Source organism: Sarcophilus harrisii, chromosome 1, assembly GCF_902635505.1.
Source record: "Sarcophilus harrisii chromosome 1, mSarHar1.11, whole genome shotgun sequence".
Classification (NCBI taxonomy): domain Eukaryota; kingdom Metazoa; phylum Chordata; class Mammalia; order Dasyuromorphia; family Dasyuridae; genus Sarcophilus; species Sarcophilus harrisii.
In genome coordinates, this window is record NC_045426.1 from 689,145,774 (window position 1) to 689,171,476 (window position 25,703).

Below are 25,703 nucleotides of genomic sequence, written 5' to 3' on the forward strand. Positions count from 1 at the left end.
GTTGTCTCAAGACAAAATTGTCTTTTGGCCAGCATCTCTGTTGTGTCAATGACAGACTGGAAACCACCTCCTTTGCTTTTCTATACAAAGTCCAGGAATTGGGGGCTGATGGTAGCTCCCAAATCCAGGTCCCCGATACTTTCCCAGGATATTAACCAATGGCATGTCCCTAAACAGTTTGCAATTCAAGACAATAAATCACACCCAGACAAGAGTCATTCCAAAGCTGAGCAATTTTAATGCAATTTCCCCGTCCAGGGTAGTGTGGGGATGATAAGTGGCCCATTTTCAACTCGGAAAATGCAGTAGCAGCTTCCCTTCTTACAAATGCTCCCCCTCCCTCCATCTCCCCCTTGTGAAACTCAGTTAAATTCAAAATACATGAATTTCAAAACAAACAATTTTTAAAAATATACTTTGTCTAGTTAAGACTTTATGATAGCTACCTTGATATAACATCTTTCCCTCCAATCATTACCTTTCTTTTTTGTTTATTTCCCTGTTATAGCCTCATATTACTTAGTTCCACCCCTTCTGGGAAAAAAAAAAAGAATCACTGCTTTCCCACCTGTTATTTTCTTATTTTATGGTGTAGTGAGCTTGTAGAAAGGATACTGCACACTCCTAAACTAATTCTAATTCTCTTACTTAGATCACTATCCCAGCTCCTGAAAGGTCAAACATGCAACACAAGCTCTTGGCCAAAAAGCAGGATTCTAGCTATGTAAAAATATATTTTAAATAAAATAGAATTTCTATAGGAGAGAGAATTTGACTCTGTTTTATACGCCAACTAAGGTTTTAAGATAGATCTGTACCTAAGGCCAAATCAACCTGTCTAGTAGGTCTATAGTAGCAAAGGACTGAGAATGTGTAAGAACATTTATGTGAGAAAGTTCTTCAGAGATGCTACAGCAGCAAGTCAGAAGAACAAAGAGGAAAGTTGCAACTGGTGAAAAAGTGATGATGTAGACCAATCATCATCAAAAAATAATTTTGAAATGTGAGAATTTAGAGATAAACTGATTAACTGTTGCATTAAAAAAAAATCCAGGACCTAACAGTATTTGCTGTGTAATTTACTCTGCTAACTTTACTCAAAACCACTGGCCAACAGCCAATACTGTTCTCAATTAAATTTTGCTCTGCATATCCAAATACAAGTCACACTATAGCTTGAGGTTCTGATCCATCACTGGAGGTCAAAAAAAAAAAAAAAAAAAAAAAAAAAAAAAAAAAAAGATTACTTATAAAGGGGCTATGTCAAATTCATTCTATTCCAATTCAGGGCAATTTAGTCTTTGGAGATTTTTTTCTTTCTGAAGTTTATTTTAGCCTCTAGCTCAACAAAGAATGTAACCTATATGAATATTTAATCAGCATTGATCTCAGCAGAAAGTATAGCTGGCAGAACAGGTATCCCATATACCCCCACTTAATTTACATATCCAACTAGGCTGAATTACTTGGTCAGTTTATGTGGCTCAATGTCCATCTGCTGGAGCAAGAGCACTTATAAGGGAGGGAGCTGCCAGTAAGACTCTGGGCAACAATCACTAAACCTTCAGACTTCAGAGTCATAATAAAATTAGGTGAACCCAAAACAAAGTGGAAATGCAGTTGTCATGTCCATAGTGAGTGTGTTCTGTTCAATTTTGTTCGTTTGTTTTCCCCCCTGGCCACTCCTAAAACTGGACTGGAGTAGATGCTACAGTAACATGCATCTAGGACTGGTTCTCAAACTTCCTTAAAGAGGACAGCCTTTCCATTCCCCTTTAGCAGGGCACACATATCAATGATATCTGATAGAAAGGAGTTTTGCTCATCAGTATCCAACAGGACCAACTTCTGACAAATGTTTCTGGAACGACCGAATGGCTCGTAGAGCCTCAAATGCGCCTGTTTTCTTGACCTTTGCAGCTGCTACTGCTCCAAGGGTCCTTTGGTGCTCCAGTGCCTAGGAAATCTTCACTGAGGTTTCAAATTTTTTCTTAATATCAAAAACTGACCCCAGGACTTAAGTGTGAAATATACCAACTCAATAAATAAAGCTGAAAAATGTAGAGTTAGTTTTGGGTAAATTTGGAAGGCAAAATGGTAATTAAAACATGTCAGAGATTAGCTAAATAGAACAGTTTAAAGAAAAACCCTTTAAATTCCCATTAGCCATCCTGGTCATAAACCCCTATAACTCATTAAACAACACACTAGGAAAAAAACGATCCAAACAATTTCATGTTGATCCTCACTTGGTGTACTTACTTATTCAGTAACCAACCTCACATTGAGCTGGCAGCCCCTGACCACCTTCTGGTGCCAGGGGCCACTGTCTTAGCCACAAGTGCTTGCTTACAAGAGGCTCACTTGCCCCTCTTGCCCCGGCCCTTTCTGGAGGGCAGCTTCCCTGTACCTCCGCTGGAAGGGGAGCTTGCAGCGGAGGCCATGGCAATGTTGATCTGTCCTTCCTGGATTTCCTGCCGGGTCTCGGCTGGCAGGTGATTAATTTTCTGCTGGGCTTCTAGGTAGAACATGACATCCCGCAGCTGCTCCTGGATCTCTGTGATCTGCATGTCCTTCTGATCACAAGTCTCCTTCAGAACTTTCTCCTCCTCCTTAAGCTTGTTTTGCAGGAGGACTTGATTGGCTCGCAAACACTTGTTCATTTCTTGCTCTTCTTTGAGCTCGGTGGACAGTTTGGCTAGTTTTACGTTCAGCTGTGTGCACCTTTCAAAAAACAAAAGCAACACAATGCATTTTCCACTAGCTCTCTCCTCTGTAAACCAATGAGGGAGCCAACGCTCCAGGGTCTCTCCCTTACCCAAACACTTCACTATCATCAGGTTCAGGCATCTCAGCAGTATTATCTCTGGCTAACACATTTAAAGTACACAGGAACAGACTCACAGATGATTTCGATTATTTTTTTTTAAAAATTATCTGGATTTGAAAATTCAAGAGCACATTAAAGCCCAGCCACAACCTACCCAGGAATAATTAATTATCCTTTCCAGTAGTTCTGTCTGTGTGTGTGCTTGGGAGATGGGCAGTGTTGATGGAAAGAAGTTATGAGGAAAAATAGCACTTCTGCAAAGTTAAGTGCTCTGACCTCAATGATATACTGTATAGAGAGGGGGAATGTGCTTTTAAAATTAATTTCAAGACTAAGCGACCTATGGAACTACCTCTTATTCGCTCAGGGAACAAAAGAAATAGACAGGAAGTCACCCAGAAAACCCAGGAAAATTACTTAAATTTAGTAACATTTGCCTTTCTTCTCAAAATACCTACAGCTGTTTCTGTTCTGACCTACAACTTGTTAATCTTTTGCTCAACATTCATCAACTTTCCCCTTCACAACTCTCCCGGCCTCCCTTTAAAGTACACTATTTCTGGCCCAGCTGGACGAGCCCTCTTTACTCTATATACCAGGACGACTCCATTCAGTTATCCATTATCTTCCTAAGAACAGCTAACTATGGAAACAGAAAAATCTCTCCTGGAGACAAAGAAGGAAGATGTGTTAACATATAGTAATCTTACCAATACCACGAGAAGAGGGAACTATATTTTACAATATCCTTTAAAATTACTTTGACCTTTAAAGATAAATACCCCATTTTCTACTCATTAGGTGGTCCAAAAGCAGGCAAGTGCTATATAAAGAGGAAAGAATATGCTGGGCCATGAAAGACTGATAATGAAAACAGTTTTTCTAAGCTTGAACACCATTTCATAATATTTCCATAACTATTAGGGAAATTATTCCATTATTTGAGGGATTTATTTAAAAAATCCTTTAAAGAATATAGAACCAAATACATACTTTCTTTCCACAGATTGCTTTTCTTTTTGGAGATCATTGAGTCTATGCTCCAGAGTATCACATTTCTCAATTGTTTCTTTAAATTTAGTCTTCATGTTGTTAATCTGAAAGTGCAAACAGATATCATGTCTATACTTTAGGCAGAGCAAAGTCCTGTAAACTTCTCATTAATATTACTATTTTAGTGGCAGGTTCTAGAACATTAACTTAATGGCCTTCCCTTACCTACTAACTTTTTACTAGAAATCAACAAAAACCAATTAAATGATCTAACTGAACAATAAGTCTACTTATTTCATTTTACCTCTTCTTGTAGCAGATTCCCAACTTGAATTTCTAAAGGCTAATAAAAATGTCAAAAAATAAACAGGAGGAAGGAAAAACAAAAGGGCCAGAATAATTTGCCACCTAAACAACTAACATCTGCTTAATCAAGAACTGTACACAGGAAGAAAACTCATACTGAAAGCCACAGTTTGCTAGTAGGGTTCTAGGGCTTAATTTCAAAATTGGCTCCTTTTTGTGGCATCATTGTTATGTAGCAATTAATACAAAAGTATCCTAAAGGGCACACAATACCGTAGGATGACCTTTACAAGTTACTTGCATAAAGCATTCTAGATTGCAAAGCCAGTGTTTGTTTCCACAAAACCTATAAACAAGATTACAGAGTAGTTTCCATCATCCATCTTTCTCTAGTCACTGATAAAAGGTCAGTCAGTTGACCTGTGGCTCTGTCAAGGTCATTTTTCCATGAGTATGAATAAAATCAATTCATTTTTAGGGATTATTTAAAGGGTAAAAATATGCTTTACTTAATGGAGAGAATTTCTTCTGGGCCCTTCCCAGGCTATTTCAGATGCTAGCTAGTTTTACAAGCTGGAGAGGCTTCCAGTATGGGATCGATGATGAATTAAAGTGAAAATAGAAAAATGTGAGGACACCTGAAGTAAAAGAAAGCACTAGCAAGCTAGTAGAGGGAATGGCAACCACCAAAGACCTTTGAAGAGTATACCATTTTTCACTTACTACAATCTATATATCTCCAAAGAATATGAAATTTAAGTCTTAAATCCTTTGCACTAAGCATTTATCTTGCTAGGAAAATTAATATCTTAGTGCCCTCCCCCCCCCCCCCCCCCCCCCCTATTAAAGATGTGGCTGTGACAGTGTAATTTGAGCTTGAGTTTATCAGGAGTTCAACAGATCTGGTTCCTCCTCTTTCACAGGTTAAGTGGCAGGTAATCCAAAGGTCATATGACAACTGGGCATTAGCCCAAGCAGAAATTGACTGTGCCTTGGATCCCGAGTTCTGAGAAAGGCCTAATCCAACTGCAAAGTAGTTCCCGGTTCCAGTTTTGCAATAGCCAGAGTGACTCCACTTATAACAAGGAAAGTCACAAAATTCTTCAATTGAAATTATCTTAATTCACTTTAAAAGAATATATTATATTATATATATATTTTAACATGTATTGGAATACCTGCCATCTAGGAGTTGGGGGAAGGAGGGGAAAATTTGGAACAGAAGGTTTTGCAAGGGTAGTATTGAAAAATTACCCATGCATGTTTTTGTAAATAAAAAGCTATAATAATAATGGGAAAAAAAAAAAAAGAATATGTTATCCAGTCCATTTTATGAGGAAAAAGGTTAAATGATACCATTTTAATGAATATACTTCTGGAACCTGACTACCTCCTTTTACCCTCTCTTTCCAAAGAATGCTTCACACCCATAAATGCTTATTGAATTGAATTCCCCAGGGAAATAGTGTTTCCAGCAGGAAGGCACATTGTAAAAAAAAAAAAAATTTTTTTTGAATTTGGATCATTGTATTGTTGACAATATAAACAGGCATTTACAACTGTTCACCATACAACATTGTTGTTACTATGTACAGTGTTCTCCTGGTTCTGCTCACTTCACTCTTCATCAATTCATGTAAGCCTTTACAGGTTTTTCTGAAACCATGCCGATTGCCATTTTTCATAGCACAATAGCAGTCCACCACAATCTTATACCACAACTTGTTCAGCCGCTCACCAATCAAAGGGTACACATTTTTTACAGCTCTTTGCAAATATTGCTCTCTAGAATAGTTATAACAGTTCACAAACATACCAACAATACATTACTATTCCAGTTTTCCCCACTTCCCTTCCAACATTTATCACTTTCTTTTTCTGTTATATTAATCAATCAAAAATGATTTTTATTTGCCTTTTTCTAGTTATTATTATTCTAGTCAATAAATCATTATTAATTTAGAGCATTTTTTCATAAGATTTCAGATAGTTTTGATTTCTTCATCTGAAAAGTACCCATTCATATCCTTTGACCATTTATGAATTGGGGAATGACTTGTGTTCTTATGAATTTAATTCAGTTCTCTATATATCTGAGAAATGAAGCCTTTAGATATTTGCTAGAAACTCCTCTCAGTTTCATTTTCCTTCTGCTTTCTGCTAAAACTATTTAACTGTATATAATCAAAATATCCATTTCATATTTCATAATCCTATCTCATTTGGTTGTAAATTTTTTCCTCATCCATAAGGTCTGATAGGTAAACTATTCCCTTTAACCCCCAAACATGCCTATACATAGCATTAGATAAATTAAGATTAAGAAGACTCACTTCCTCAGCAGTATCTTTTTCTATCCGGACTATCTTGTTTTCCCAGTAGATTCGCTGAGATTCTAGCTGGCTCGTTAGTAAATAAGAATACTAGAACCAGAAAGAATAATATAGATAAGAATACATATGAAACAATTGTTGACAACTTGATAAAATTTGTTTAGAAAGCTGAACCAAAAGTAATTATACAGAAACCTAAGAATAAAAATTACAATATGACATTTTATCTAAGTTGAGTCTGCTACTCTAAATAAGCTGGACTTGACTCCATATTTTTCTTAATGATGTGTGTATGTATTATAGGAAAAGTTTTATATAGACTAGGATGCTTAAATTGAGATTTTAAGGAAAGTAGGTATTTTAGAGGGTTAAGATAAGGAGGGAGTGAGTTTTAGGAAGAAGATACAACTAGTACAAAGATACAGAAACAAGACACAGTTAGACAAAGGTGATGAATAGTGAGAAGTCCAGTTTAGTATGATCATAAAGTCTATGCAATAAATCTAGAAAGCTAGGGTGCATGCCAATTGTGAAGTTTTTTTAAAAATAATTTTATCCATACATTTTTGTTTTTACATTGCCTAGATTCCCTTTCTCATTTCTTATCCCTGATTAAAAAAAAAAAAAAAGAGGAAAAATAATTTAGTAAAACTGATCAACAAATTGAAAAGATGTCTCTCTCTCTCTCTCTTTATATATAGACACACATATATAAATAAAAAATATGTGCTGTGGCCAGCACAACACAAATGGCCTAGTGGCAGTCGAAAATAAGGAGACAGGGTTGCTGATAATTCAACAGAGCCATTTATTGAGAGAAATGTTACTTTCTTAAAACCATGTTACTATGAAAAACATTGCACCTTTGATTAATCTTAGGAGGAGGGGAACATCTCATTTACTGAAGTTTCTAGCTTCCTGGGAGTTCTCTACAATAATGAGCCACACCTGTGGATTACTGCCTGTTTGAAGAAAAGAAAAATTGTCTTCTCTCATCTTTTCTTTGGGCCAAGCTTGGTTTTTATAATTTCTAAAGATTCTTTGTAGCTGTTCTTTTGAATTACTCTGTTTAGCTTAGGGTCTCCAGGTCTCCATGGCCACTATGCCCAGCTATAATAACTTCCTGATTGGCCTGCCTGCTTAAGTCTCTCCCCTTCCAATCTACCCTCCACGTAACAGATGCAGGTGATGTTCCTAGGCTGATCATGTCACTCCCCTTCCACTTCCCCCAATAAATCCCACATCTTATCACTTCAAATATTAATCAAATTATTCAAATCAAATATTAATTTTTGTCAGGGCAGGTAAAGCTCTTCACAACTGAGCCTCTTGTTATATTTCCAGTCTTCTTCCACCTACTCCGTGAAGCATGCTCCTGGAACATGCCGTTCCATCTCCCACCCTGGCAGCTCATGCCTGGGATGCTCTGGCCCTTCACTTTTGCCTTTCAGTTTCTAAAGCTTAAATCCCATGTTCTGCAAGAGGCCTTTCCTCTTTTAGATTCTCTCCATAGATACTATTTGCATAGTGTTACAACAGGCTGTCTCTTCCAACAGACTATGAAGCTCCTTGAGGGCAGGGCCCATTTTTTTTATCTTTTTTTGTTTCCCCAGGGCTTAGAACAGCATCTGGCACACAGAATATGCTTAAGAAATGCCTGCTGATTTGCTGACAGACACTACTCTACTGCAGACCATCATCTCTTGTCCCCTACACCACAATCACCTCTCAATTTAGTCTCCCTGTCTCTAGCTCTCCCTTCTCCAGACTAGTCTTACACAGCTATCCCACTGACATTCCTAAAGCCCAAGTCTGACAATGTTCCTCCACTGGTTAGGAAACTTTCATGGCCTCTTATTGCCTCTAGGACAACATGCAACACCTCTTTGGCCTTTAAAGCTATTTACAATGTTGCTCAAACCTATCTTCGAAGGCTGGTTACACAACATGCTCTCCCCCATGCTGGGTTCCAGCCAAACTGGCCTATTTGCCATTCTCCACACCTTTGCACAATTTGTCCCCATGTCTGGAATGCGTGCCCTCCTCTGGGAATCTCTAGCTCCCTTCAAGGACCAAAACAAGCAACACTGCTCACACACCGACTTTCCTGAGTTTTCCCAATTGTTAGTGGCATCCTCTACTTATTTTGCAGTAACTTCTCTGTGGATAAATGGTGCCTCCAACAGTCTTTGGAGGCAGGGATGTAGCACTGTTACTACTGTGTTCAACTCCTAGCACATAGTAGGTTTTAATAAATAATAAAATTAAAGTAGGCAAGAGCATGAAATCAAGTGATTTTCATATGAGAAGTAGTGTAAAGTAGATCACTGATCTATAACAATGTAGAGGTGGAGGGATAACAAACATGAGGGACACGGTTAATTTCATGACTTATCATTTGATATGGAAAGCTATTCTCTCCTATGACGGAGATAGCAACCTATATAACATATGGTTTCCCTCTAAGTGTTATAGCAAAAAAAACCAACTAAACAAAACATTTCCCTATAACTAAACTAATGGTGAGTCTCAAATACTGACATAAACAGTACATCAACGGAGCCATATGTGGAGCTCTTACAGCCTGAGCTGCCACCAGGCTAGTCTAGACTATGGGAAATCAATATTATTTCCATACCCTGATGAGGCACCAGAGCAGGCTCGAGTTAAAAACTGCACTGCTCCCTATAATCTATTACAATATCTTAGTGACTAGCTTCTTAAACTGTGATTTGTGATCCCAAATGGGGTCTTGTAACTGATCATGGGGATTGTCAAATTATGATTATCAGTAAATGTTTGATTTGTATACCTATTTTATATACCTATATACTCAAGAGTTGCATAAAAATCTCAAGTGAAAAGGAGTCACAAATGGAAAAAGTTTAAAGCCTGATTTAAAGAACTAGAAGCAGGAAGGGCTAGAGAATAGTACAAAGAAGAATTATACAGGATGAAAGGATGTGAAGGATTGCAATGGGTATCAAGTGGGCATATATATACTGATGAAATAACTGATCCACTGAAGTAATTTTTCTATAACATGGATAATATTTCTTCAACAGTTTTTGCATGAAGAAAACACTATTATCAGCTTTTGACAGACATTAAAAAAAAAAAAAGAAAAGCAATTCCTTAAATCATTTGGTTCAGGTAGAGAAATCTGTAAGGTCAAAGGCTGATAAAATTCTAGGTAAAATAGCTAAATTCTAAACTTAAACAGTGTTTAAAAGACTAACCAACAAAATGAATACCAATTCAAGAAGTAAAATACTTTACCTCTAACTGTAAGGCATCTATTTTCTCTTCCTGACAAGTATCACCCTCACATTCATACTGTACTATCTTTCCATCAGTTTTACTTGCAACCAATCGATGAACATAATTATCTAGAAGGAAAAAAAAAAAAATCAAAAGTTTTCTTAGAAATGGGTCTCTATAAGCTTTTAAATCACACACACACACACACACACACACACACACACACACACACACACAAGACTTTTTAAAAAAAGTTATCTAAAGGACTGGACTGGTAATAAAGAAAAGATTAGTTTAGACTTGGTAGTTTCATCAGTGAAAGGTTTGGTAGTTTGTGGAGTGTAATTACCATGCTGTTCAAGTTCAAGTTATTCATTGGGACCCTGAACATGTTGTGCTGCTATGCCAAGGGAGATCAATGTTTGCAGCAATTAGTGGGAAATGACAGCTATTTATTGTTAGCAATAAAGGGAAACTGCAGAGTTGAGAAGATGTCTGCTCCTAATAAAATGTATGGGCAGACTGATAATAAAAGTGACAGCAGCGTGCTCATACCTCCAGCATAATCCCAGACTCGGTGATTAGTTAGCTGCATTGCATAAGTGTGCTGGGTTTCTTCAAAGTGCTTGTAAGCATGCCGACTTACATATCGTCCACATCCTATATGGCCACAGATCAAACAAATCCACAGGTTCTGTCAACAAACCAGAAAGGCAACCATTAGGCAATGTAACTGATAAATCTGCTATACCGCAGCAGATAGGGTCTGAGATACAGAGGAATACTTTGGTTTGTACCTTCAAGAGTTCTGAACATATGCATTTTGAGACCCACGAACCAATGAACAGTTTTAATGATAAATCATTTTCCATCTTGTTTTTTTGAGTACACTAAGAAAATAGCAAGAGTGAAGTTTCAGAATTGTATTAAGTACATACTGATTAAAAACAGAATAGATAAAAGTGTCAAGTCACAGTAGATTAGAGGCATATTAGAAATGAGAGATGCAGTTATACTTCCTGTCTGATCCCTAAAAAAAGACTTTAATGTAGATCCCCAGAGAAACAAGTTGGCTCAACAGGACCTAAAAGGAATTTAATTGCACCCAGCAGAGAATACTCCCAGTTAAGTCAAGATGAGTTCATCACTTTTTAAAAACCCATTACTTACTTCCTGAACTCCACATTCAAAACATTTATTTTCTTCTACAGGTTCTGGTGTTTGACAGTATCTGCAAACAGGACACCTATCAAGGCAATCACCAGAAGACAGAGGAAGATAAAAAAACATATTTCAGATTAGATAAGACTTGTAAAAGATACCTTTTTGTATTATTAAAAAATGTGAATATGCCCGGAGAGAGAACATTGCTGCTAATCTCTCTACCTTTAAAAAAAAAAATTTATTTATTTAGCATTTTACTTTCCCCCAATTACATGTAAAAATATTTTTTTTGACATTTTCAAAACTTTTGAGTTCTAAATTCTCTTCCTCCTTTCCCAACCCACTCCCTCTCCTTCATTGGGAAGGCAAGAAACTCAATATAGGTTATATATGTATAGTCATGTGAAACCTATTTCCATATTAATCATATAATAAAAGAAAATTGATCCAAAAAAACCTTATCTAAGAAAAATAAAGTTAACATAAGCCCTTCAGAGCTGTCTTGGATCATTGTACTGCTGAAAATAACTAAGTCATTCATGTCTGATCATATTTTAATATCGTTGTTATTGTATACAATGTTCTCTTGGTTCTATTCATTTTTGTTTTGCATCAGTTAATGTATGTCTTTACAGGGCATCTGGACATTCTGCTCACCATTTCTTATAACACAACATTCCATCACAATCATATACCACAACTTGTACAGCTATTCCTTCCTTAATTGATGGCATCCCCTCAATGTCCAATTCTTTGCTATCAGAAAAGAACTGCTGTAAAAATTGTTGTACATATACATCTCCCCCCGCCCTCCCCCCTGTTTAAAATCTCCTTTGGGATACAAATCTAGCAGGAATACAGATCTCCAAAATGGCTGGACCACAGTTCCACCAACAGTGCATTAGGATCTCAATTTTTCCACATCCCTTTAATTTATTTTCCCCTATTAGCTAATGTAATAGAATTGGATAACTTCTCTTTCCCCAAATAAATTTTCAAATATAAATTAAAGGGTAACATTCAATTTACAAATTTACAAGAAAGGACATTACTTTATCTTAAGGATATGTCATGAAAAACATAACCTCTTGATATGATAACTTCACAAATAAAAAGATAAAGGACAATGGGAAGAGAAATGAGGGAGAAGCCTGGATCATACTATATACTCCTTTCTATCTTTCTGCCTAGAGTTCAAGACTAATAGAAGTCTACAAATCAGAATTAGGAACTTAAGATAATTTATCAAGTTTGTTTAATATGTGAGGTTACTGATTTTGGGGTGTCATTACTAACCATCTCCTTCCTAAAGGCTTTACTTCAAGACTTTAAAAAGATCTCAGATTTTATCCAGGTGGGAATCCCCTCTCACTGACAGAATGCCACCTTCTAGTGATTTAGGAGATTGGGGTAAAAAAAAAAAAGGCTCATCTGGCACAGCCAACTTAAAAAACTTCTCTAAACATATCTAGGCTAGTCTTTATAATACATGAATGCATATCATTATAGTGCCTATATTTTAAAGCTTTTTCAAGGGTTATACTTTTTTCTCTTCTTAGAAGAGGTAAGAGATTATATGTTTAATTCTGCAAAACTTTTTAAAAAATTTTATATTACAAGGGATGGCTCTATGCAAAGGGAAGGGAAAATACCTATTTGGAAATAAAGATGATGTAAAAGCCAAAGATATCAATAAAAAGTAAAAACAAAAAAGCAGCTTCAATCTTACTTTCAATATTACCCTTAGTTGGTTGAAATATAGCTTTTACTAAATGACAAAACCCATTATAAGTGCACTTTCTGGTATTTATAAGGCAGCATGCTATAATCTGAGGCAAGCCAAGTAGAGCAGTAGATGGAACTCTACTAGCCTCAGACACTTAGCAGCTGGGTGACCCTAGGCAAGTGAGTTAACATATATTTCTCTCAATTTCTTAAACTGCAAAATGGAGATAATAAGGCCTATCTCAAAGGGTTGTTGTAAGGAACAAATGAGATTAACTATAAAGAGGTTAACAAAGTAAGGTGCTTAATTAGTATCTCTCCCTCTCTTCTCTATCTAGGTGAAAATTATTAGGTAGATTATATTGGTCCTATTATAAATATTTGGCAAATGGTGTTCAAAGATAAAAGATGGATTTGATGCCTTTATTTACAGTTTACTATCATATGTAGTATGTAAAAAAATACAAAATCTGCTTCCAATGCAGTTTTTAATCACTACTGTTTGTGAATCATAACTTTTTTTTTTGATCATCCAAAAACTTCAATATTAAAAAAAAAAATTTTCAGGCCAACTTTTGGCTATAAACACTTTGTTATTTAAGCTAAACAACAACGCAAAGTGAATTTTATAGTTAACTGTCCAAATTATCTGATCATAAGTCTATGAATATGATAATTAATTTAAAAAGAAGAAAAAAAACTGTGACATATTTAACTTGTATAGTACTGCTTGCCATCTGGGGGAGAGGGTGAAGGGAGGGAGGGGAAAAGTCGGAACAGAAGTGAATACAAGGGATAATGCTGTAAAAAAATTACCCAGGCATGGGCTCTGTCAATATTAATAAAAAGGAAGTCTCAACTCTCTATGAACCTCTCCTTTTTCTCATCTTCTTCACCCTCCCTTTGTGTTGTTCTCCCTAACTGGAATGTAAACTCTTTGAGGGAAGGCTTCCTTCTATTTGTGTCCCCATTGCACAGCAGACTGCATTAAAAATATTCTCATTTTTTCCCCCTTGGATGCAAAGTACGTGTTCTTAATATCTCTATTTTACAGATTAATGATAGGCACAGGTTAGTTGACTTTTATAGGACCACACACAGCCAGTAAACATCTGAGGCCAGATTTGGACTATAAATTTTCCTGACTCTGTGCCTGGTGCGCTGTGCACTGTGCCACCCCCTAGCGGCCTCAAAATTACTTCACCTCTTGAATATCTATTTCTGTCTCTGTAAAAGGAGGAGGTTAAGACCAGATTAATCCCTTCGAGCTCTAAATTCTCAGGGACACTTGACAACTGATATCACCAGAGTTGACACAGAACTCTCTGCCAGGTACGTGACCACGCTACCGAAGGCCCAGGGGCAACAGTCAGGTTACTAGATAGAGAGCTAACCATCAGGGACCTTGGTAGTTTGCAGAGGAAACTGGTAAGTCACTGGCGTGTCCTGCCAAGGTAATCTCACCTGCTAAAGTCATCTGAAGCATTATAAGTAAGAAATCTTAAAACATTTTTTGCTTGGTAATAACCATGACCTTTGGCCAGTGACTCCCAACATTCACAACAAACTAAAATGCCACTTAGGCAGCTGCTGCTTCATTGATGAAAAATTTGGAACAAACAGCCTACAGTATTGGATGGGAAGCATGATTCTGGAACAAGACTTGGCCACAGCATAGATAACATAAATGAGAGCTTCAAATTTTGTCATTTAGTTTCTGTAGAATGGAAGGAAAGAATAACTCATGATTTACTGGACAAATTCCACCTGGAAGCTCAGAACTCAAACTCAATGTTATTAAAGAGAGTTTGGTCCAAGAATGCTGATTATTCTCAGGAATGATGGAATAAGAAAAGAAAATGGAAAAGGACAATGAAATCTGCTTAGTACCACCCACAATCTGAGAAACTGAAAAGAAGAGCAAGACTTTTTTTTTTTTTTAAATTCCAAATAGGCTTATCATATTTATAGAGCTTAAGGGGGAAAAAAGCCATCATACTTACGTAGTATCATCCCAGCGTTGCAGACACTGGCTATGAAAACTATGATTGCACAACGTGGTAAGTATCCCATTCACAGACTCATCCATCCTCTCTAAGCATACTGTGCACTTGGGGAGTTCTGTCAGGTCCATCACTGGGAGACTGGCACCCTAGATATAAATGTAACCACCATCTTTCATTTCAACAAGTTAGGAGTTGATAAACTGTCAAAGTAGAATGAGCAAACTGCTAATTAGGAAATTTAAATTTTTTAAGTTTCTAGCCAAAAGTACACTGACCTTCATGAAGACATGAGTCTGGGAATAACAACAAAATATTCAACACCTTGATTTATTTGGAAAAAGCACCTATCAAAAATAGCTTTATTAGATATAAATTCGCTGACAAACTGACTTTTTAAACTCAGTATTCCTCATTTTATCAACATTTTCTATGTTACGGTAATAGTCACACCAAGCTTGATTAGCCCTAGGAATAAATACTAATATATTATTTAATTGATAAGAATTCAATAAAATAACCAATTACATATATTTTAAAAACATAAATATAGTATATTATGAAAATCACTTTACATTCTCAGAAGAATTTTGCAAAGTTCCTCAAATTTTAATATTCAATTTTTCAAGCTAGCTAGTAAATCTATTTTGCTTGGAGGAAAAGTTTTCTAGTGTGAGGCCCAGAATTTATTCTCAACCTAACAATATAATAATCTAAAAGGTTTTACTTCAATCAAGTCTAATGCAAAGTAGAGAATATCAACTACTACACTTTGGAACAATAAGCCTAGAATATAATGTAATTAAATTGATGAATCCTTAAAATGATAATCAACTGAGGCAAAAAACTTTGCCAGATGACAAGCAGCTCAGGGAGATATCAAGAAGTTTTCAAAACCAAAAATAACTAGGTATGTAGATATGGGAATATATAGATTTATAAAACTACTTCCAAATTCAACTATCAGAGTTTCACTTGATCAATACTGATAGTGACTTAATATAATTCTGTTATGGTTACTTTATTTTTTATAAACTATTATACTAATATATATAGTTATATATTACATATATAGTTTGCTATATAAACTATTATATATTACATATGAATTTATAACAATATTTAATTTATAGTGTTTCTCCTTATAACACCCCTATTAATGGATCATTCACATTTTATATATGATGACCATAAGAGTTCAAAAAAGACAAAGACTTTGGACTCAAATGACATGAATGCTCTTTTCATCACATTCCGTTGCTTCTCATGAGCATTTCTAGAAATCTTAAAACAGGAAAAGCCTTCAAACTTACATCTTCCGATTTCACCACTTCAGCTCTCTCTACATACACCAACTGGCAAACATCTTCTTCTATTGAATTAAATTGTCGACCATTGCATGCCATATAAAAACTATCTGCATCAGCCTATGAATATAAAGGGAGGGGGGAAGTTAATTACTCAGAGGAAGTGACATTTTCTCTAGTCATCTGAATGTGTACCTACAAGGAAACATTTTTAATATTTTTATTTAGAAAAATCACACAATTAAGAGTCACATCCTAAGGCTATCTGAACCTTTCCAGGTCAATATTCTACTTGTCTACTTTTGTCCTACTTTTTTACTTACATTTACGTCAGAAAGATGACAACTATTCAGATTTAAATATTCAACTGGCAATAGCCAATTTCCTCCCATCCCTAGTAAGCACTTTCATAGAAGCTGAAAAGTAAATTTCCTTTTGCAAAGCCTTGGAACCAAATCAGAATTAATGGATGCTTCAGACGAGTTCCATTAAAAAAGTCAACAGTCACGCCAGAGGAAAAAGGCATTAGTGCAAGTTGAATAAAGAAAAAAAATTCACCTTCTCGAGTAAGCAAAATATAAATCTCATCATGAGGGTTTAAAGGAACTGAGCTCCCAATATCAAATATGATGGCTAAAGGGCTCCAAGTTTGGAATGCCTACAAATTAAGCCATTCTCTAAGGTTCCTAGGGAATAATGTTTAGTGGGAAGAGAACTCCCCAAAACTTTTGGCTCCTATAAAGCTGCTACAAGGATTAACAATCTGTCTTCTTTCCTAAATACATACTCCTTTAAAAATGGCAAGATGAAATATGTTTGTGTAGATAAGACATTGCCTTTTGGTCTGGTTTTAGGAGACAGAAAATAGGCGACTCCGCTTAAAAAATTAGCCTTTTAGAGAGCACTGAACTTATCTTTCATTATCTTTCATATAGTAGGGCCAGCAAAATTTGGAAAAAGGTACCAACCTAAACACAGGAAGTAAATCTGCCATCAGCTCTATCAACTTATGTAGTATTTTATTATAGCACTTAGTTTGCAAAAGGAAATATCATGCAAATTTTATCACCACAGAGAACCTACACAGATTCAGAAAAAGATTCTCAAGATCTTTGGGAAATAAAGAAATGTTCTTTATCCCAAAGCTCTCAGTACTCCTTTAGAGCTTATAGCACCAGAATTTTTAAAATGCTTTTAATGCCCTTTGATGGATGGAAATTCAATCTTATTTATCTTGCTTAATGTTTATTAAATGTAATCAAGTGAGCCAAATATTTGATGAGGAACTGTCAGCTATTAGCTTCACATTTTTAAGGTGTTCCTCCTCCCCAGAAAAAAATGGCTTTTTTAATGTTCAACTCTGCAAGATGTTAATAGCAGAATTCTCTATCACACTGATATTACAAAGGAGAAAATACTTAAAAGGGCCCTCTTCATTCCTTAACAGTCACAGCTTTTTTCTTGGAATATGAAATTATAAAGAGGCACCTAAGACAGCTAATGCTTGTTTGAAGAAACTAGGAGTAGAAAGCTAGGTACCCAGACAAATATGCCAGTTTCTCTGAACCACTACCCTTGGTCAAAGAGGCAAAGATTGCTGCTGGGACAAGGCACAAATGCCCCTCATCATTCTTTCTCATGTCTTTTTAATACTATTCAGATTTAGAATTCTTCATCCAAGGAAAAGAAGGGTAAAAGATACCGATTCCTCTGCTTTATTCAACAATCAGAAACATTATCCTTTTAAAAAAACAACAAAAAAAGACCTTTCAATCATAAAAGACATTGTTCAAAAATAGATATCCAAATAAAGAGTCCTCTCCAATGGTTCTCTTACTATTAAAAATACAGTTTATCACTTCAGTGTTAGAAGCTTTGGGTTCTTTGTTGTTTTTTGCAAGGTGATTCTCTAGCTGACCCAATAATGATAAGCTTTTTGTAACATGACCCTTTCCCAAGGATATAGGATGGGGTTTATGTTGGGGAACAATAAAAAGAATCCCTTTTTGGTCCGGAGCCTAGCAGGTCCAGATAGAAAGGCCCTCTTAGAGAGCACTAAGCATGCTGAAGCCAAAAAAGGCTGCCAAAACCCTGCCCTACTGTGCTTTTTTTTGGTGAATAAATTTAGGGTTACCTTCACAGGCCCAGATGAATTATAAGTTCTTCACTTATGAATTTAATCCCTGAAAGGTCACAGTAAATATCAGTAAATATGCCTTACAGAATAAAGTTAAGGAAAACAACCTCACATGATGTTGGAAAAGATACAGAGACACTTTAATAGCTCTAAAAGATTGAAATTTTTTTTAAGAATTGAAAAGATGACCATGGAAGAAAATCAAAGTCCATCTATACCACTTTTTAAAGAATGATATAAATGAAACAGTTTGAAGATTGGATTGTAAGTGGTACTCAAGTATTCAAAGGAGGATTGCTAACACTTCTAAGGAAAGCCAATTACACAGTGGGGTTTAGAGCAATGTCAAATAATATTGGTGAGAATGCAGACCTAATGATACTAATGTCATGGAATAATCCCCCAAAGACCAATAAGCTTCAAACCTTTTCCTGACTTTGGACTTAATCCCTAAATTTAGCCAACAAATGTCAGCACTCTGTCACAAAAGGTTTTAGATGGATGGTCTGCTACACAATAGTAAATCCACCATCTCTATTAATAAAACAATTCAAAGCACAATCATGGTAGGTCAATAGCCATCTTCATGTACAAAGAATGGTACTTAATTACTCAGAAAAGTTGGCGAAAATGATCGCAAAATGACTAGATTGAATTAACAAGAGGATAAGCTTGGTGAATTTAGTGATTTTTGAAGACAAGACATTCCTTTTAATTGTGCTTTTTTTTTTTATTTTAATTCCCATTTACAAACTTGAGAATAACTTGATGATTAAGAGGCCACTTTGTTTTTTGTTTGTTTGTTTTTTTATTTAATAGCCTTTTATTTACAGGTTATATGTATGGGTAACTTGACAGCATTGACAATTGCCAAACCTAAGAGGACATTTTGATTGTTGAAGGAAAAGTCATTAAGATAAAGAGCTTGAGCTAAAACTTGTATAAATAGTGGCTTCCCCACATCTTCAGCCCACTTCTTCCAGTAAGTGTAGGACATCAGTTAAAAAGAGTTTTAGAAAACCATTTACTGAATTTACAAAGTTCCCTAATGATTTTTTAAAAATTTATTTCCCTAATGAATTCTAACGGGCTTTGCACATTTAGTGAAAATTTAAGAGCTCTTAGACTCTTAGCTTTGCAAGCCTTGATAGTTGAAACCCCTATTTCTTTTTTTACTTGTTTAGTCGAATATGGACACATTGCTGGGTATGCATACACTTGGCATCATTTGCAAATGAACCTCATAGTGATATTTTCTCTTTCTGGTGTTATAAGAGTAGAAAAGTCAGACTCAAATTTCAGCCTAAAATGTCTAAAATTTAACTGGGAAATGTGTAAACAAAATGAATAAAAATCCAACATAAGAGTCAATTCATGGCTGGCAAGGATTTGATTCTGTTTGAATTTGACGCCATTGTTGCAGAGCATGTACAAAGTACCATCCTTTCCTCTCCAAGTCTGCTCCCTTATAGAGCCACTGTGTGGCTGTTGTTGCTATTAACAATCTTGCATTTCTTTAAAGAGGGGGTGGCAAGCCTATATACCTGTGATGGCATTTATGCCCTTCCACCCACAAATTCTTGTGATCTGTCAGAGACCAAGGCTAACAGCACTGAAGACACACCTATTGCCATCCAGCTAGTCTGGACTCCATTTAATTAGGGCAAATTGTGGGAGGAATTTTACTAGCAAGGTGAAGGAGTCATTATGACAAAACTGTGCTTTAAATTCCTTGTCCTAATTTAAACAAAATATGATAGGCAAAAGAAAAACATCAATGAAAAAATTAAGGGTATTATAATTTTTAAATTATCTGGAGTTTTAAATCTATTATAAGTTTTTCCTTCAAACTAAGAATATGATACATATCTACCAAAGAACCGAATTTTTGGAGCTTCTTCTTTCACTTAAAACTATCATCCTTTTAAGAAGTGGAGGGAAGAAATGGATCATCATTTTATCAATCTTCTCAGTATTTACCTATAGGAATGATGCCTAACCTCAATTCTGCAACAGTTTAGTAAACTCAAGAGGGATTATAACACTTGGATCTTTCACATTTAAAACTAATTTTAAAATTATGTACTTAAAGCACTTTTTCAGAGGAGACAAAGAAGTGGGGAGGGGGGGGAAGAAAAACTGAGTATTGCAACTCTAACAGGTTACTGAAATTAGTATTAAATGAAAACTGCCAGACTATAAGTAACCACATGTCAAGGAAAAGAAGGCAGGAATTCTAATAGCATTCACATTGGCTATGTAAACCATTTACATCAGTTTACAACAACACCCTAGGTTATATTCAGAGAAATATATATTTTAAATAGTTTACATGAAAAGTTTCTGATCCCATACCACTAGAATCAAGAGACACACAGTTCCAAATACAGTTTGTGCAACAAAGAAATCTTATCTTAACTCATACCTGTGCACTGAACTTTATCAGCACCATATACTGGTTTGGAGTAGAGTCTCTGATTATTTTCATGTGCTCAATGACTTCATTAAAAGGAGCCACAAACTTCATGAGGTCATGACTGGTCATTGTCGCCGGGACTGTGAGGACACACAGCATAGCGCTGCGACGGACGTCTTCTTTTAAAGAGGTCATCTTACTAAAGAGACAACAATGAAACTGTCTTGAATAGAGGAGCCAGGGCGATTCTGTGTTATGCCACAGTCTCCCTTAAGGTTGTCCTACCTCAGTTAATCTGCCCCCAAAGCCCAGAATATAATCCTTCCCTCTTAATGTTTGATGAGATAAAGGTCTTTAGGCTATAATCATTCCTTCTTAAATGTTTGACAGGAAAAAAGGTCTATCCATTTTAGGCATCATTGGGATATCAATAACTTCTCCAGTACCTCCCTCCATTATGTCATTCTAGGTGCCTCACCCCATTAGGTTATCCCCATCCAGGTACCTCCTCCATTATGTCATTGTTCTTGTTATGCTATAAAAAAGTCTTGCCGTCTGATATTCAGGGCTGGATACTTTGAGACTACAATCCTATCCAGTTGATTGATTTGAAGGTCCAGATAACAGATGGGAAAAACCGGATGTCTCACTAATTGACTACTTACTTGAGCGCCCCCCCCCCAAAGGATAATGAAGTGATCACTTCAAATTATTTGCACACAAAAAAAGTAAAGTTAAGGCTTCTGTAACATTTGTCTCCTAGAAAATTTTAACCTCTTTAGTTAAAAGATAAGTTATACATTGTACCGGACAAAAATTCATCATTAAAAAAAAAAAAAATTCTGCCACTGATTCAGCCAGAAGCCAAACTATGAGGTGAGAAGAGAAGGAAAGCAGAACTTTAAAAACGAGAACAGAGTTCAAAACCATGCAATACACACAGAATACCTTTGCAGTTTTGAAGATCATAGAAATGATTACTCCAGTTACAACAAATGGAATAGAGAATAAACTATCCTACATTTTAGCTAACCTTTGAAATTCACTTTAACTGCCATGAATCAATTTCAAAAATCTATTTGCCAAAACGGTTGTCACTGAAAAGTTCCATGAGCTCTCAGTGGGGTCCTGATAGACATCAGGAACATCAAGATGTCATGCAAAAGGCTACGAAGCCAGGAGGTTTTGAGCCAATTATCAATTATTCAGAACTGATGAGCCACTTTGTGGATGCTTTAAATAACTTTTAGCTATCTCATCTCCCTCCTCCTGCAAGTAGCCTGCCTCTGGAGCACTTTACTGCACTGCTTGTGAGTTACTATTTCACCAGAGGAGGGGGTTGGAAAAGTAGATGAAATGTTTATCAGTTAATTAACTCCTTGTAGCAGCTTTGGCAAAAAGTCTGCAGAGGGAAGAAGCTAAAACTCCTAAAATGATATACAGGACTCTCCATAGGATTCCATTATCGATGTTAATATTCCTCTCAAACATCTCCCTTCAAAACATCCACCTCCACTATTACTTTATGGGCAGATCAATACCAATACTGAAAACTATTCAGAAAGAAAAACATCTGGTCTATCCATCAAACCAAACTTTGTGTCATAAAACAAAGAATCATCAGAGAGATAACATTAAGGAAATATCATCACCCTGAAGGGCATTTCTGGTCACTGGGGTCACCCACATCCAAACCAGGCCCCTACACTATCCAAGCCCGCCTCAGAGGGAAAAAAGACTCCCCAGCACATGCTCACACTTGTCCAATTCAGAAGGAAGAACACTTTTCTTACTTTGTTTTGTATAGGTGCATTATGCCATGAACTATTTCCACTGATGGGTTTCCACTGAAGAATGAAATCTGGTCCGGAAGTTGCTTAGAGGGAGAATCTGGAGCAACTTCTTTACTGTGATCTCCATTTCTATTTTTCTCAGGAGAGGATGATGCCTCTGAAGACTTTCTTTCTTCCATTGTAGCTTTCATCTCATCTTTCACAAATCAAAAAGTTTTGATAAATTTACAAGGTTATAAATTACATTAGGAGGCTAATTATGGTCAAGGATTCCTATTTCACATAAGATCAATCAGACATTAATCTCATTACATATATCTTCCTAAAATTTTTTTCAACCTTTCAGTGATTGTACTTAGTAAAGAAAATTTAATGAACTACAATTTGAACAAATTCTCCAAATAATCAAATATGTGTATTGCAAAAAAAAAAAAAAAAAAAAAAAAAAAAAAAAAAAAAAAAAAAAAATCCCTAAACTTCAAATTGTCTTTTCTATTGGCTCCTTAAAAATAAAACTAACACTTTTGATAACTTCTAAAGACATTACACTTTTCAGAGTATGCTTGTTTGCAGATATTTTATACATATGGTCAAGGCTAATATGTTTAAAAAGTAGAACTACCAGTTTTGTTCATTTAAGTTTCAGTATTGATCTAACCCCTCTTAATGGAGCAGGTCAGCAAAACAATGAAAACAGACAACAGATTTATTTGGATTTTGTCATTCTGCTATGAGATACTCTACTACTTTCAATAAAGCCAAGTCTATGATAATAGGATTAATTTAAAAAGTACTTGGATGAAATTAATTAAAACCCACCTACCTATGTCATATTAAAGCAAAAGAAACTATGGTAAAGCTTTATAAGATATTAAAATAATAGGTTTATTGAAATATGAATATGAAAAACCAACCAGATGCATAAAACAATCTAATAAGAGATTCAAGACATTTGAAAAACTTACCTGGGTTAGATTTTATGGTTTCAATGATCATATCTGTCATTTCTCGCCGGCCAAGATGTTGGTGAATAATTGCTGCCTTCTCCACTGGTGCCTTTCCTTCTAAATGGACCTTAGCTGAAGCTAGTGTCTTTTCTTTGATTTCTTCATCAGACATTTCCCTAACTAAGTAAAACATAACTAATTAACATCTCATAGTGGCTGTCCAGATGGTAAAACAAACTCCTCCTCACACCAATAAAAAACCCAAGCAGATCTGTGGAATAGCACAGTCACTGTGTAGCTTCTCTATTATTACAGATGTCAGAAAATCATCTTATCATTTTCTTTACCAGTCTGGGACAAAGAGAAAGGGATGAGAATTTAATCACTTACAAATATATGAAGATCTGTTTTAATGATATGAACTTCTAGAGAAATTAGCCACAAAAAGAGTCATGAAGGTGATTATGCTGAGCCCCAAGTTAACATTCATCTATTAATAGTTTTTTTAAATTACCAAAATCAAGGTTTGAATTTGTGATATAAAGCACCATATAAAACACTGTCATAAAATAATGTGGTTACAAACTTCAAAGCACTTTCATGCACACACATATACAACACACATATACAAATAAATAAAAGCTCATTTGATCCTTAAAATAATCTTGTAAAATGTGTTTTACCATTCTCATTTACAGGCTCCAAGAGTTGCAAGAGACCTTAGATATCATGGAACACAATCTTATTTTACATGAAGGAATTGAGGCTCAGAGACATTCAACTTCTTATTAACATGCCATTCAGCCGGGAAATGAAAGAACTTTGAATCAAAACCCAAGACTCCTGACTGTTAGCCCCATAAGTCCCTTCTACTACCTACACTGCCTTGTTACAGAAGTGAAGACCCTGAACGTCTACTACTAGACGTGACTGATGATCTCCCCGACAGCAATCACAACCTGCCCCAGTCTAGAAGCAGTGTCACTCCTAGTCACAGCCTTCCCTCCCCAAGTATGAGAGTTCTCCATTTCTTCTGACATCTGGAATATACCAACGGAGCATGCACTATCCATTTCATAACCTTTTTAAAAAACTACTCCAGTTCTTTCTGATTCCTTCTTGGTCAAGCGCTGCGACCTGCTCACACACACCATGTGCTCGCTTCCCTTCCCTTTTAGTAATATTCATTTTAATCCTTTAGAGACTGCATCATTCACAATTCTTAATCACCAGACTAGCACAATACTGTATTAAAAAATAAAAATATGGGCCTTTGTTTCAGAGAAAGATCTGGAATCATTGGAAGAATTTGAAGAAATGAGCATCTCTCAAACGTATTCCAACTTGCTCTTTTCCTGCTCAACTCAATACACACTCGCAAACCAGGTCCAAGGGAAGCTAGCCATTTAGGGGTGCGTCAGCCCCTCAGTTCTTCTACATCAAACTATCACCCGGGTCGCTTTACCCTTCCCTAGGGACCCCAAAGGAACACCAACCTCTGGCACCCGAAGCCTCCCCCGCTTATTATTTCCAGTCCACCAGGCGTCTCTCCCTTGAGATTGAGAGGACAGAGGCTGCCTCCTGTGTCCCCAGCGCCCGGCACACAGTAGGTGCTTAAGGCTGGCGCATCTCTCGGGCTGCGGATCATTCGGTTCTCCGAGGGAGACCGCTGGAAAGCCCTGGAGTCCGAAGCTGGGACCATAATCCCATCTTGGAGAAGAGTGGAGATGCCCGAAGGAGCGCGGAGCCTCAAGGCGGGGAGGCCTCGGTGGGGGAGGGGGAGGGGAAAGGTAGGAAGAAAAAAGATCCTTCGCCGTTTGCCGGAGGAGTCGGCAGAGGACGCGAAGATGTGGGACCCAGGGGAGGGGGCAGGGAGACTAGCCTGAGAATTTTGGAGGGCGCGGGGGAGGGTCTCTCTGTCGGCGCCCGCCCCACCCCCACCTCCCGCCCCCATTTCTCCGTCAGGAGTCCCCTCCGACCTGCAAACCGCCCCGCCCCCCCGGCCGGGGTCCCACCGTCCCCCGCCCGCGGGGCCGCTCCGCTCCGGGTCACGGCCGGGGGTACTCACCGGCGGCCGCGCTGAAGCCGAAGCCGGCAGGCAGGGGCGAGTGGTCCGCGAGCTCCAGTCGGATCACAACCAGTGACACACTCATAGGGCGGGCAGGCGCAGCCCGGCGCGGGCCCCGACGGGCCCAGGCGGGGACGGGACGGGCCGGGCCGAGGGCGACGGGACGGGCCCCTTCCCGGACAGTTGGGGAAGGGCAGAGACGCGCGCCGCCGGACTGGCCCAGGGAGGCCGCCGCCACCGCCGCAGGGCGGGCGGGCTGGCTGGCGGGTTGCCGGGGCCCCCGCTGCCGCTGCTGCCACCGCCGGCCCCGCGCTCCCTCGGGCGCTCGCCTCACCTCCGAAGCCCGACGGGAAGCGAGCGACCCAGAGCGCCCGCCACTTCCGCCTCCCGGCCGCCGTCCGCTTGTCACTGGCGTGACGA

The 25,703-nt window shown here is 37.3% G+C and overlaps 1 protein-coding gene across 2 annotated transcripts; it reads right to left on the minus strand.

Annotated features, from left to right (window-relative positions):
- Positions 1-215: 215 nt before the first annotated feature.
- On the minus strand, positions 216-25,702 carry BRAP (BRCA1 associated protein). Of its 2 annotated transcripts, XM_031948601.1 has the most exons (13): positions 25,284-25,453; positions 23,234-23,395; positions 22,269-22,464; positions 20,485-20,674; positions 15,929-16,042; positions 14,616-14,764; positions 10,894-10,969; positions 10,521-10,613; positions 10,279-10,417; positions 9,742-9,851; positions 6,463-6,552; positions 3,824-3,927; positions 216-2,724 (listed from the first exon to the last, which is right to left on the minus strand). In XM_031948601.1, the coding sequence occupies exons 1-13, from the start codon at positions 25,366-25,368 to the stop codon at positions 2,361-2,363; spliced, it is 1,872 nt and encodes a 623-aa protein (XP_031804461.1). In that variant the 5' UTR covers positions 25,369-25,453; the 3' UTR covers positions 216-2,360. The 2 variants fall into 2 exon arrangements, with proteins under 2 accessions (XP_031804461.1, XP_031804462.1); XM_031948602.1 differs by lacking the exon at positions 10,521-10,613 and having other exon boundaries at positions 25,284-25,702.
- Position 25,703: the final 1 nt, after the last annotated feature.